At 37.5% G+C, this 15,302-nt stretch overlaps 1 protein-coding gene across 1 annotated transcript in view; it reads right to left on the reverse strand.

Annotated features, from left to right (window-relative positions):
* Window positions 1-15,302, reverse strand: part of LOC111841726 (uncharacterized) — a 218,586-nt gene that overhangs the window by 15,138 nt on the left and 188,146 nt on the right. The window contains exons 51-52 of the mRNA XM_072702643.1: window positions 2,834-3,004; window positions 891-1,064 (exon numbers count right to left, since the gene is read on the reverse strand). Of these exons, the coding sequence (XP_072558744.1) occupies window positions 891-1,064; window positions 2,834-3,004 (345 nt within the window). The remainder of the gene's footprint in view (window positions 1-890; window positions 1,065-2,833; window positions 3,005-15,302) is intronic.

Consider the following 15,302-nt stretch of genomic DNA (forward strand, 5'->3'; position numbering starts at 1 on the left):
AATTATAATAATAATGTTGTGCCCAGCGGGAACGAAACGCAGACAAAGCCGCAGACATCAGGGTATCAGGGAATACGGGGTTTAATTACAGGTAAGGCAGGCAAAACGCAGACAGACAATACAATGACCGGATTGAAGAAAGAAACTGAAACGCGGACTAAATACAGAGGACTAAAGACAACAAGCAGAAACAGCTGATCACACGGGGATTCCACACGGGGTTAATGAGGGGGCGTGGCACATGGAAGGAGCGGAAGATCGGGGCAGGACACATTGTTTGGATACATTTATTTTCTTACTTTACAAATGACTGTTTTGATAAATGTGCTTAGATTTGTTTAGTATAGTATATACTCTTCTTATTAGTTTAGTATATGCTCTTCTCATTTTGTGTTTAAATGCTAAAAAAAACATATTTAGGTGTAATTTTTTGGGGCCGGGAACCAGTTAATTGGATTTCCATTATTTCTTATGGGGAAAATTCGATCAAAACTCAAACTTTTTAGGATTCGATCCCGAGCTCTGAACGGATTAAATTCGAGTTCTGAGGTACCACTGTACTTGCAAAACCTAAAAAGGACTGTTTTTTCCCCCTACTGGGGAAAAAATAGAAAAATAATACACAAGGAACCCATAAAATGATGATGTGAATCCTCCTTACAATACATTCCAGGCAATGAATTTGCGACCATTAGCCAACTTTCTGCCAGGTGTCCTGACATTTAACAAGTAAATAAGTAACATCCCCAGTAGCTAATGTAAGAGTGTCCGACTGTATGTGTTTTCATTTAGTCCTAGTTTTTTTTTTTTACGTCAAAATTGTCCCCATTACAATATTGAGCAATTAATTATCCAGAAAAATCCTGTTCTTTGCTATATTCTGTACTCACTTCAGTATCTCCAGTTTATAGCTGGGATTCTCCAGTACAGCAGAGAGCTGATTCACTCCTGAGTTTCCTAGGTGATTGGAGCTCAGATCCAGCTCTCTCAGGTGTGAGGGGTTTGACCTCAGAGCTGAAGCCAGGGAAGAGCAGCCTTCTTCTTTGACTGTACAGTCTGACAGTCTATAGAAAGGAAATCACAACGCTGTTTACAATGTTTTTCATGACCCTCTATTCACTAGTACTTACCCATATAAAGAAACTCCATTCTGTGTGAAAGAGAGAGACCAGCAGGAGGTCACTGTACAGGTGTAGATTTATGATTTTGACAGGAAATGTGAAAATTATGTATGAATCCTCGCATAATATATTCAGAGAAATAACTTCCACTGCAGTCGTTAGCCAACTTTTGGCCTGGTGTCCCCACACCTGACTAGTAACTCTGAAAGGGGAGATGTGAACATCCTCAGCAGCCAATGCAGAGCTAGTACAAATTATGAAGGTAAAACATAACTGGAACACGACTAATGTATGCAATAGAACTAGTAGAAATTCCACTTCCGAAAATATATTATATAAAACATTTTACATACTGCGTGTGTGTGGTCCACAGAGATCTGTACTGTGCAATGAGAGCTGATTACAGGAATAATTCATCTCTCATAACTGACAGGTAGCTGGTATGGCACAAGAAGGTGCTCATGCAGTAGCTACCTAAAATAAACAAATATTGTAATTTCACCTAAGTAAATGTGATTTATGTTCCTCTGCTATGAAACTGTGAAGAGAACAGAAATAGAAACAGTTCATGCTTTGCCAATTTGTATTCTGCATCAGCTGTATTACAAGTTGAGGCACTAAATACGTGTGAGGGTCTAAAAATATTTGAGGCCTAAATAAAAGAGACCTAAACAGGAGCTTAGCTCACAGTAAATAAACTCCCCATGTGGCTTATCCTTCAGCCCTTCCCCTAGACTCTCCTGCTTTGTGTGTACATGTTGGGGGGCATTCAAGTTGTATTATCAAATACCCATAGTCTGTGGTTTAATTTGCATTCCAAATATCTAACAGATACTAGTTTAGTATTTCACCTGTCATTATTAGCATTTAATGCATCCTATAAAATTATACAAGAGTAGCACTGAGTAAAACACAATAAACAATTATTTTGCACAAACTTCTCAGCACTAAAAGGCGCTCTTAAGTGTGCATAGATTCTGTTCTTCCCTAAGGACAAATACCAAATAAGAAAACATTGATGAATATCAGAATCTTGGTGAAAACTGTGTAATGGATTTTAAGCAGAAATTTAATCTTAAGAACGGTTAGCGAATGAGATCCATTGTATTCCCTGCACCGCCAAGTCACTCCCTCTCCCCATCCAATCTGTACTTCTCCAGACCCCCTAACCTCTACCTCTTGGCCTTCTACACTAGGCTTGGGTGGTATAAAATTTTTCACACTGTCATACAGTATATGGACAGTATTTTCAAAAGCAATGCAATTTCGTTATCTTGCTGCAGTAGGGCAGCTCCTATGATAAATGATAAATGATATGATAAGTGCTAATAAGATCCACCAAAGATCCATCCAGGAACAACAACAAACTCCTTTTTTGTGGACAAGGTGGAGGGCGATCCTACGGAGGAGGATTAGGGCCACCATGAAAATATTATTTGAATTCTGACTTTTTTCTCAGAATTCTGACCTTAATCTCGTAATTCTGACTTTAATCTCAGAATTCTGGCTCTTTTTCTAAATTCAAAATTCTGAGAAAAAAGTAGGAATTCTGAGATTATAGTCAGAATTCAAATAATATTTTCATGGTGGCCCTAATCCTCTTCCGTATGTTGCAGTCGTACTGTCAAATATTCATGGTCTCTGGTTTAATTTGTGTTGGAGCATAACCAACAATTACTAGTTTAGTGTTTGATTGGTCATATAGGACTGACCTCAGTATTTCCAGTGTACAGTGTGGATTCTCCAGTCCAGCAGAGAGCAGCTTCACTCCTGAATCCTTCAGGTCATTGTCACTCAGGTCCAGCTCTCTCAGGTGAGAGTTTGATTTGAGAGTTAAAGCCAACACTTTACAGCATGTCTCTGTGAGATTGGAGCTACGTAGTCTGGAAAAGAAAACATTTTAAGACACAGACACACACACACACTGGTAAACGTAATGACAGAAAATGTAATAGTCATGCCCCCTTAACAACGTTTAAGCCAGTGACGGACCTCACATATAACACACACACACACGCGCACAGTTGGGTATAGCTATCCTTATTCACATGCTAATGCTAACTATGGCAACCTTAACCCCCACCCAGCCATAACCATAACCACAAATAACCAAACAAAATATGAGTTTTTGCATTTTTAATTTTTTCATAGCAGTCACCGGCTTTTATATAAGGAAAAAACCAGTCCCCATAATGGGAAAAAAATGAATATTTATCACGTTATGGGGACATTGTGTCCCCATAAGAATAGGTATACACACACACACACACACACGTAGGGTATACATATCCTTATGGAACCGCTCATTCATTTCAATGGGGAAAATGCTAACGCTAACTATGACAACCTTAACCCCTACCCTGCCCTAACCATAACCATAAGTAACCTAACAAAATACAAGAGTTTATGCATTTTTAGTTTTTTCATAGCAGTCACCAATTTTTATAAAATAGAGTTTTCCCTTATTTATCACGTTATGGGGACATTATGTCCCCATAAGGATAGGTAAACCCGCTCACACACACACACATACTGGTTTTTGTGGTTTAGCAGGACAAACCAGTTGTATGGTGGTTTAAGGGGACACACCTTTCCCAATGCCCTACAGAGATGATAAAACTATCAAAAATTTTGTTTTAATCTGCAGATGAAGAATCTGGCTTAGAATTCCCTCTACACACAATAAAACAGATAATATGACAACCTAATATTTTGGTGGTACTCAGGGACAGCCACACCCCTCCTGAAATGTTCCCGCCCATTACATAATTGGGATTTGTAGGGTCCTACCAGTTTATAAGGACACTCATTTTACAATACACAAATCATGTCAATTCCCTGGATTACAGAGACCAATGTGTTTTACAGGGACTTGTACATACACAAGACACGAACATGACACTATGCTGCATTACCAAGACCAAGGTGAATAACGAGTGCTCGATCATAAACACAATACACGACTGCACGTCTTCCAACATTACAGGGACCAACGTGAATTACTGGCACAGGCCAATACACAACACACAAACATGACCCTATGCTGCATTACCAAGACCATGGTGAATAAAGGGTGCCTAATCTTAAACACAATACGCAACCACACATCTTCCAACATTACAGGGACCAACGCGAATTACTGGCACAGCCCAATACACAACACACAAACATGACACTATGCTGCATTACCAAGACCAAGATGAATAAAGAGTGCCTGATCTTAATACACAACAGAACGAAGAAGACAAAAGAGACCAGTGTCAATGTGTTTTAGAAGCAATTTAATTGCACCTTTAAATAACAAAAAAATCATTTTTTCCCCCCTTTCAGTTTAGCATGTTTTATAAGCATGGCATGCCATTTTAGGGAGAAAAATGACATCAACAAATTTCAACACATGAACAATAAAACACTTGCAGAGTCTTAAAAAATAAAATAAAATAAAACAAAAATGTTTTGCCATTATTAAAATGGCAAGAATGTAAACAAAACTTAAAAACTGTGAAAACATTTGCAAAACATTTAAAAGATGTTGTGAACTCTCCAGTGGAACAGAAAGGAGATGTTCAGCAGAACATTTCAGACAGCCACAGCTTCAGACACCAACACCATTCACATTACACCTTCTCCATACAGTGAATATCAGGGGTGTTTGAGGATGACACTGACCAAAACAGTCTGCTAAACATCTCCTTTCTGTTCCGATGAAGAGGTCCATGTGTGTTTGGAACAACATGAGAGTGACAAAAGGACAGGACTGCTCCCCATAAGCTAAACTTTGAGATTTCTAGAGTAACGTTCTTAAGCACTGCACTATGAAAAATACCTAAAACAACAACGAAAGTGCTTATCTTAATAGAAGGGTAAACGAGAACAGGATGTTACATCACTTATTTTGAGTTTCTTTTCAAGATAATATCATTCATTTTTAATCTATATTAATCACATTTCATTTTGGATGAGCAAACAGACTCAAGAAAAAAGGGAATATATATGCACTTAACATGTTAATTGAACATCTTGAACACGAGTCGGATGCATTCCATCTGCCACAGAAGTGCAATACCATGGACCCATATCAAAAAGCAAGATTTTTTGCTTAGCCGGACAACTTGTCAGATTTAAGGTACCTCAGTTTAAATGGTCTTTATCCTAGTTCACTTACAATTAGCACGAACTACCGTAAATCTGACAAATAATCCGACTAATCATGAAATCCAATTCTAGCCCAGTTAATTGCCATTGTTAGCAATATCAGTTGATAACACATTACGTTCGGTGCTTTATGTGTAAAACTCCGTAGCAACACATCCACAGATAAGTTGGATGGTATAGTGTGTGCGACCGATTTAATGAGCCACAAATGAGAAGTAGTGCTTAAACAGTATAAAACTACAACTCTCTATTAATCCACGTTAACCCGTTAATTTTGACAGCCCTAATATTTTTTATACATATATATATATATATATATATATATATATATATATATACACATATATATATATATATATATATATACACATATATATATATATATATATAAATAAATAAAATGACAAACCCTATTTAACTGGCAGCATTACTCTAATTTTCACTGCAAGAGAAATTGATCATTCCAAATCTGTGATTTCTTGAATACTGCATCTTTACAATAACAGTAATTCAGTCAAGTCCCCCCCAAACCTCTCATCAGCACAAAGAGTGAAAAGGCTAGACTCACCTTTTGCTGATGAGCATGTCACTCAAAACAGGGGCCTCTATGCTTCCTACTCATTTGTGACAGTTGTAACCCTCCAATTTTAGCTGTAATCTTTCCTGCTACAGTGGTTACTGTTCCCTAACTTTGATCACTATGTTTTCAACAAAATATTTTTATACATACATATACATATATATACTACAGCTAATGTTCCTTCAAATTTTAAGTGATAAAGATTAACAGTATATCTCGGAAGAAAAAAAAATCAAATATTTATAGATTGGTCTCCAATTTTGATTCCACTGTACATTGATAGTAGTATTGTAATTTTAACCCTGGTACCTTGAGGAACAGAGGTTTTCTTAATGGGCATCTCCTGAACAGCTGCAATAAATCAGTTATATAATGATCAGGAACCTCAGAAGTCAAACAGAAAAACAACATTACAAATAACATTGGATATAAGGATATTGCCTGCTAAACATTATTTTTTAAACTTAAATTCAAACATTTATCAGTTTTTGGCTTTAAAGAGAGTTCACCCAAAAATGAAAATTAATTTTCAATTCAAGTCAATAAGTAGTTGTACTTAGGTTGTTTCAAACCTGTAAGACTTTTGCTCAACTTCAGAACACAAATGAAGATATTTATAATAAAAGCTGAAAGGTTCATGTCCCTCCACTAACAGCCAACACAACTACCATGTTCAAGGCCCAGAGAGCTAGTTCACGAGAGCACCACGACACATGAGTGCTGTGTTGACACAAGAGGACAAGTTCTCACAATACAAGATGAAATATCTCTTTAACATGAAAATGATTATTGTTGATACCATGAACTTATTGGTACAGGCTAGAAAGACAATACTGACACATCCATAATTTCAGTTATATTCTGATACACTAAAATATACAGTGGTTGCCAAAATTTCACCAGCTAAAAATGCTTTTAAGTCAGTTATTTTTATCTTTTGCTGTAGTGTGTGTCAGTAGGAAATATCAGTTTACATTTCCAAACATTCAATTTGCCATTAACTATAATAATCCAGTGAGATTTTTGTTTTAACAAGGAGTTTGACAACAGCCAGTGCTCCACACAGAGATCCAGTCTGTCTGGAATGACATGAAGAAATGGAACAAACTGAGATGGGCTAAATCCAGAAGGCTTCAAGAAACCTACCTGCAAAACCATAGTACTGTTAATCGTTTTAGGCAATTGTGTAAAAATTAGGGGTGTAACAATACATCGATTGGTACCAATATATCGATTCAACAGCAAACGATCCGATGCATCGATGTGACTGCATAAATATCGATACATGTGTTTTTATTTTCTTGCCTGTTTCAGTATTGTTTTCATGATCCACTCCGACGTATACATGGTCTACGCCCAATACGTCGATCGCGACCTACTGGTCTATTGCAAAGGTAGTGTGTGTAGATCGTATGGCATAAAAAAATAGAGGATGGATGATGCGTTCAACCGCACCAGCTGCTGCAAGCTACCGAGTCGCCTAGTTAGCCTCCAATTTAATTCTATTAAATTTAAGAAAGGGTATAAAAATGAATGGGGAGCTGGACCAAGCAAGGCATTTTTAAGACATTTTAAGGCCTTAAATTTAACTTTCTGAATTTTAGACTTAAGACTTTTTAAGACCCTGCGGGAACCTTGTTATTGCAAGCACAGCACATAACACAGGGAAAACTTCAATGACAGATCTGGGCGACAGACTCTGAGGTGGACTTAAATACACAGGACTAGATGAAACAATTTAAAATTTAAATGCACTTTATTTTGCTTGATTTATGGGACATACTTGACTACACTAGATTTTGTTTTCAGTTCACAAAATATGATAAAATGCTAATTATATTTGCCTTTTTTAATTCATTGAAATGTAAAGGATTGTGTGAAATTTCATCATTTCGACTACTATCCCCAGTATCGAAATGAATCGAATTGTATCGTATCGTGGGAATTTCTGAGGTATTAAAAATAATCGATATTGTATCTTATCGCAAGGAAAGCTGTGATTTACACCCCTAGTAAAAATGCTGTAAAATGAGGATGCTTGTCAAAAATGATGTCATAAATAGATTTTCATTATCAATTAACTTCTATTAACTAAATTAAATCATTAAAACACTTTACATACAGAAACACTTTCTCTAAGAGCTATAAAACAATATCAATCCAACAGAATGTGAGAAATATATTCAAGGAATAAATGTATAGACAGCAAGTTGTTAATGTAATGAAATAATGATTTAAAATAATTTCATAACCTTGCTTTTATTTTAACATGATAATGTACAAATAAAAGCACAATATTTATTTTTCAAATCAATATTTCAATATTTAAATATTACCCAATGCAATGTTAACCCTCTGGGGTCGGTGGTCCCGCTGGCGGGACCTGACAGAAATTTCACCAAAACGTTTAAATAACACTGCGAGTTTTAGTCATATACACATTTAAAAAACACCCTCAGAAACCTTGGACGGTCTACTTTTCAAATATATATAGGTAGAAACTAAATATATTTTTACAGCTTCGTGATACTAATAGAAAGAACAAGAGTGACTGACTTAAGCGTCTGCCGCTGAAGCTTTGTGCCAGTGTTGCCACTTTCAGCAGCAAAGCTCATACCTGTGTTCATGGCTCAGTGGGCTAAGCCTGTGTGCCTGCAATCACACGATCGCCGGTTCAAACGCAGCGTATTTAGAACGTGAATAGCGATCTTCAGCTGAGAGCATTTCTACACGCTCCCGACGCAAGTAAAACAAAGAAAGGTCATACGGTTTACTTTTTTGCCTATTTAACCTAATTTTAAAAACTTTAATACTTCCGACAATGGAAGTTTTGAAAAGAAGATGCATTATGGATTTAGTAATAATAATAATAATACATTTTATTTAAAAAGGCGCCTTTCTGACACTCAAGGTCACCGTACAGGCATACATAAAAATTTATACACACTACAAAAGGTACAATGCAAGAAATACATTAAAATGAATATAAATGACAAATAAAAGGAGTTTACAATGAATAGGCTTGTTTGAACAGATAGGTTTTGAGTCCAGATTTGAAATGAGGAAATGAGTCCATATTTCTAAGATGAGATGGGAGGCAATCCCAGTCAGATAAATAGGGGGGAGAAAGGTTGTGGATGGCTTTGAATGTCAGCAAGAGGACTTTAAACTGGATACGGAACTGTATAGGGAGCCAGTGTAACTGCTGAAGAACAGGAGTGATGTGGTGGACAGATGGGGTTCGGGTAATAATTCGGGCAGCTGAATTCTGGACTTGTTGAAGTTTACGAAGGGACTTGTGAGGGAGACCCAAGAGAAGTGAATTGCAGTAGTCTAGACGGGAAGTCACTAGACTGTGAACAAGAATGGCTGCAGAATAGGGGGTAAGAGATGGACGGAGACGATTAATATTTCTTAAATGAAAGTAAGCTGACCGGGTAATGTTATTAATGTGTGATTGAAATGATAGTGTGCTATCAAGGATGACACCCAGACTCCTAACCTGCGGGGATGGTGAAATGGAGGAGTTATCAACTATGATAGAGAAACTGTTAGTTTTGGATAATGTGGATTTGCTACCAATGAGGATAACCTCAGTTTTATCACTGTTAAGTTTAAGAAAGTTAAGAGTAAACCAGGATTTTATTTCAGCAATACAATCAATGAGAGTAGTGGGTGGTAAAGTGGCTGAAGGCTTTGTAGTGAGGTAGAGTTGGGTGTCATCCGCATAGCTTTAGTGTTTTTTTTCATGATTCTACATAATGATTTCAGCGAGATATAAACTGAAATAGACGAGAAAGATACGCGGTCGACGATGCCCTCGTCCCGAGTGTTAATAATAGTCATTGCATCATATTTATCTCTTTCTATATTTATATGGTCACAGTTTTTAATTTTTCAAACTGTGAAGGGGATTTTATTGTTGCTACTTTTCTTGCGTTTCAAACTGCCTTTCCAAAGTGATGGGTGTGGGGTGCAGTGACATTCCAGACTGATGGGCCATTGACAGCATGCAAACTACTACAGGTGTGAGGATACCTATGTCATCATTATTCATTGTACAGGCCACTGACTTTGAGAAAAAGAGTGTCACTCCAAAGTTCTAACACTTTAGTAACCAAACCACATAAAATTTCAGAATGTCTCTTTCACCTGTGTGTAGCCAACCCCTGTGTCTATAAGCTTCAGAGCTCAAAAGTCTTAGCTAGAAATGTCTATAATGTGATTTTTTACAATTTCTCAGCATGTCTGAAAATAGGTTTTTGACAAGTATATGTTTAAAGTTGATATTAACAAAAAATAGAATAACATTTTAAGTGGTCTCAGATTATTGGTGCTGAGTTTGTGCTGAATAAAAGCACATGTAACATTCTGGGATAAATGTTTTTTAGATAGGTGAAATATTTTAAAATGTCAAGGCATGTCAGACTACCCCGAAAGTGGCTGAGAGGCCTCAGACCCCAGAGGGTTAATGTCTTTTTATGCATGACATTTGTGTTCATTACAGTACGTCAGTTTGTGTGAAGCTTTACACCTGTGTTATGAGGACACCTGTGTTATGAGGACACCTGTGTTATGAGGACCATCATAACATATTCTTGATGTTTGACCTGACTGAAAAATTTCAGTGTGTTGTGTTAGTTTGACAAAAGCCTGGTTTATGAGGACACTAGTTATTACCGGGACATAGGTAACTCAATACCTCAGTCTTCTCAGATATCTATCTTCTCACATACCTTTAAAGTTTCTTTAGGTTGGTCAGACACAGATTCTCATCTATCATCTAGTGCAGGTGTGGGGAACCTTGATCCTGGAGGGCCGGTGTCCAAAAAAAAAAAAAAATACCAACCTTTATCCTGAAGACCTGGTTCAGGTGTGTTTGATTAGAGCTGAACTCTGCAGGGACACTGGCCCTCCAGGACCAACGTTCCCCAACCCTGATCTGGTGAATAGATAATATGCAATCTTGGAGAAAGCAAATAAAAAAATAATGTGGCATAGAAATATTATAAAGTTACTCTTTATATATAGTTTTAATATTACTTAATGAAAGCCAAATGGAATCAAGGGGGACCTACTTTTTACCAATTTTGAGAACTACTGAGTTTTCAATATCATATTGACCACAGTGAGATGTAAATAATCCCAATATTTCATATAGATGCAGCCCATTGTCCTGGTAATAACCAGTGTCCTCATAAACCAGGCTTTTGTCAAACTAACACAACACACTGAGATTCTTCAGTCAAGTCCAACATCAAGAATATGTGATGATGGTCCTCATAAAACAGGTGTCCTCATAACACAGGTGTAAAGCTTCACACAAACTGACGTACTGTAATGAGCACACACGTAATGTAATACGTAAAAAGTCATTAATTTTACAATGGTGACAATTAATACTTTCCACCTTTAATATAATTCAATAAATAATTATTTAATAATTAGTTATTGTAAAGGTTTTCATACCGTGCATCGCCATTGCTACTCTTAATCACCAAAATCATAAGTGGTTTCTTCACCAGGATAGATGTTCCTCAAAGCAAATAAGCATAGGTGAGGTCTACAATCCACGCGGATGGTCTTCATCCTACTGTTCGGATTAACGTGGTCATTAACTGTTCAAAAACGTTTGACTGATAGTGCAAGTTACTATTCAGGAGTAAAACGTGCACATCTGGATCTCTTTGTTTATTAATCTCTTTAAACCCAGCAGATTATTATTACAACTATGCTATTTTGCAATACAGTTAAAACTGTATTGCAAATGAAAGTAAGTTAAAGGTGAAAAATCTGAATCTGAATGTATTCAATGAATCAGTAGAAATTCGCTAGCACCGTTAGCATCACGCACTAGCTGGTTTAAAACTGTAAAACGAGCTCTGATGCGCTTACAAAACATGCACAAACAAGCCAACGCGAGCCATAAACTTTTTAAAAATTCGATTAAACAGCAGTATAACTTACCTTTCACATTACAGTCGCTTCGAACTAGCAGGTCCACAGCACATATGTCTTCACTTCAGCTGCATCCGGTCCAAACAGGACATTGACGATTATAATATAAACGGAATTGTAAAAATAATATAAAAATAAATACTAATACTAATATGTATTTAATATATAATTATGATAAAGCCTAGTAGTTAAATGTGTGGTTCGGTTTACACGAACAGTTAGTATAAAATCTTAATTCCAAGTTATTTATCAGTCTGACTAGTAAAAGGTTTAAAAAAATGTAATCTCTAGTCATAGTTTATCATATTAACGGTATACGTTTACCTATATGTTTGCTATACATTCATATATTTAATTTACAATTGATAAATTATAGTTAATGTTGAAATAATACTGCAAATTGCATTAACTTACTTGTCATAAGATACTGTGCGCTGAAGCGGACTGAAGCCACGCCCACCGACGCCATCTTGTTTTCGCGATTTCCCGCCCACGTTACCGATTTAGCCAATCAGCGGCCTCAAAACTTACACTTGTGTGTAATATGCAAATCTTTGATGACGCAGGTGTTGTACCGGGTCCCGGCTACAGGGGCGCACTCTCGAGTTCAGAGATACACAGTGTATAGTAAGATTTCAGGGTTTTGTGGTATGTTAGGACATGGCGCCAAAATTTGAGAGGGAGTTTCTGGGACTTAGAAAATGGCTTCTACATTGCCGGAATTATAAGGACATGGTCCCTGTCCTCATAAACCCAAATGTCCCTGTAATGCTGGTGAGTATTCAGGTCAAAAGTCCTTGTAAACCACAAAAACCAACACACACACACACACACACACACACACACACACACACACACACACACAAAGTGATTGAGATTACAAGGCAAAGGAAGGCTCAGAGAATTAAAACTCTAGGAATAAATACCTGGGCCTTGATTTAAGGGTTCGAGCCTAGAAGCCTAGACCAAGCTGGTACCCCTAGTCTAAGGGGGGATTAGTGATGGGAAGTTCGGCTTAATTAACTGATTCGATTCTTTCGAACTGTCCGTTGTAATGAATCGATTCTAAAACCGATTCTATGATTCACTTTTTTTTTTCGTCTTTTTTTTGCTCCTGACCATATGACTCAACGAATCATGGGATCGGATAATAAATCTGTCTCAAGGTTACGTTATTTGACTGAAAGATAGCACTGGTGTTCAACAAAAATGTTCAGCTTGACTATTCACAATAAAAAAAACAATATATAAAAAGCAGAAAGAGTGTTGATGCTGAATAAACACGCATGTATATATAGTTCTTATTTTCTTTACTTAAGCCAAATTCATGTACATGAGTATCAAGGACTACATCACAGTTAACAACAACTGCAATATTACCAATACAATCACACATACACATACAATGGGCATGAGTAAACTTGCATACGTTGTTGTGTAAACGTCAAAGTTAATAAATATCTTAGTTTGTTCTTTGATGAAAGACAAATAGTTTTATTATACAGAAATGCAATAATTTACTGTTGTGATAAATGATGAAGAGCTGCGTTTATTTTATTCCTTTTAACAGCGTAACTACATTTCCGCAGTAAAGGGCTCTTGGGATTGGTTCGCGAACCGTTCGTTTGAGTCACCGACCGAGTGTCCGAAAACACGTATGTTCGATTCGTTCATCGAACGGGCTCTCGGGTTTTTTGGAGTCAGTGAGTTAGAGACCAGGGGCCTCATGTATAAACGGTGTGTACGCACGAAAATGTTGCGTACGGCCGTTTCCACGCTCACGTCGAGATGTATAAAAACTAAACTTGGCGTACGCACATTTCTGCTCGGTTTTGTAAACGGACGGCACTAAGTGGCAAGTCATTGCTACTGTGGTTTCACTTTTTAAACTCACAATCATGACACTGACTTTATCAAATACACCGACATTAATTGTATGTTTTTTACAAATGTACGGCACCTGATTTTTAATCAATTTGTAACAATAAAACGGTGCATAAAATGACCTAACTATGACAACTACCATGGTAACTCTTGCGTTATTGGAAGACATAGCTTATGGAAGAATTAGAAGAGAGCGCGTATTCAGGCCCATGATGATAACTGGCTTCTAAGTTGATTCAGATTTCCAAGAGCAATCCTTTTGGAGCTGTGTGCTAAATTGGGGTGAGCATTACAAAGGCAGATGATGAGGAATTGCGTTATACCTGTCCCTTTACAAGTTCTGTCCACTCGATCGTGAGTTCTTAGCCACAGGTGCTTTTCAGCGAGAACTTGCGGACCGATCGGGTATTTCTCAGGTCGACACTGAGTTGCACCATGCCAGCTATATGGGATGGCATAATCCGCTTGTCACCCAGATATATAAAATTTCCTTACACTGTGGTTGAACAGGCAAATAATAAAGCGCAATTTGCAGCGATGTCCGGTTTTCCCAACGTAGTCGAAGCTATCGACTGCGCGCGCATTGCTGTAAATTCACCTTCAGAGAATGAATTTGCTTATGCTTATGTAAATAGAAAGCACTTTAACTCTATTAATGTACTCTATTAATGCACTGGGGGCACCTCTTGTACTATTGTCTGTAAGAATAAACAAACAGAATAAACGAAAGTAACACCGCATCTGCGCCCTACATGTTATTCATAAACATCCAAGTAATTCAAACAAGTATGGTACAAGAAAAACTCACCCGCGATGACATCGGTGTCCCCCTCACCCAATAAAAGTGTGTCCCCAATCATCGCAGCAATTCCGCTACCTCCGCCTGTGCTGTTAAGACTCTTATGGTGAGCGGGCGCTCGTTTTTTTTTTAATGTCCGGCCACTTCTTTTTAATTTCAGCCACCGTGCGAATTTCGGAAGCAACACTTTTAACTGACTCCGCCACGCTGTGCCACTCCGTCAACTTTTGTTTATTGCTGATGCCACTTATACCACCAAATAATATCACTTTTCTCGATTTCTGTTAACATGACCTCCACTTCGCACTCGCTGAAATACATCTTTTTCCCTCGTGGTTTATCCATTGTTGTTTATGAAAAAACATAGAACAAAGTGGGTATTTACACAGATTTACAAATGCAAATATACATAATTATGGGCGGGTCGGGGGGTGGCTGTGGGCTCGTTCACGTATGTAAAATTTCGCGCTCATTGGGATTTATAAAGGGAATGTGCTTACGCAAAATTTTATGCATCTGGATTTTTTCTTGCTTACGCACATTCCTAGTTTTGTCCATACGCCATGTTTTAGTGTAAATTATACGCACGTCGTTATACATGAGGCCCCTGATTCTCGGCCGTTCGAGTGTTCTCGGCACCAGACAGAAGTCTATGAACGCAAAAGTGACGAATGTAAGTGACGAACATAAGAATAAACCTAAAAGTGATAAGACAAGCGCAGACGGAACATGAAAAATAAATCCGAAATCGTGGGGGATGCTTTTGGAGGTTGAATAGCCAAAGATCAGTTTTAAAAACTTTCAA

The sequence above is a fragment of the Paramormyrops kingsleyae genome, chromosome 19, assembly GCF_048594095.1.
Source record: "Paramormyrops kingsleyae isolate MSU_618 chromosome 19, PKINGS_0.4, whole genome shotgun sequence".
NCBI lineage: Eukaryota > Metazoa > Chordata > Actinopteri > Osteoglossiformes > Mormyridae > Paramormyrops > Paramormyrops kingsleyae.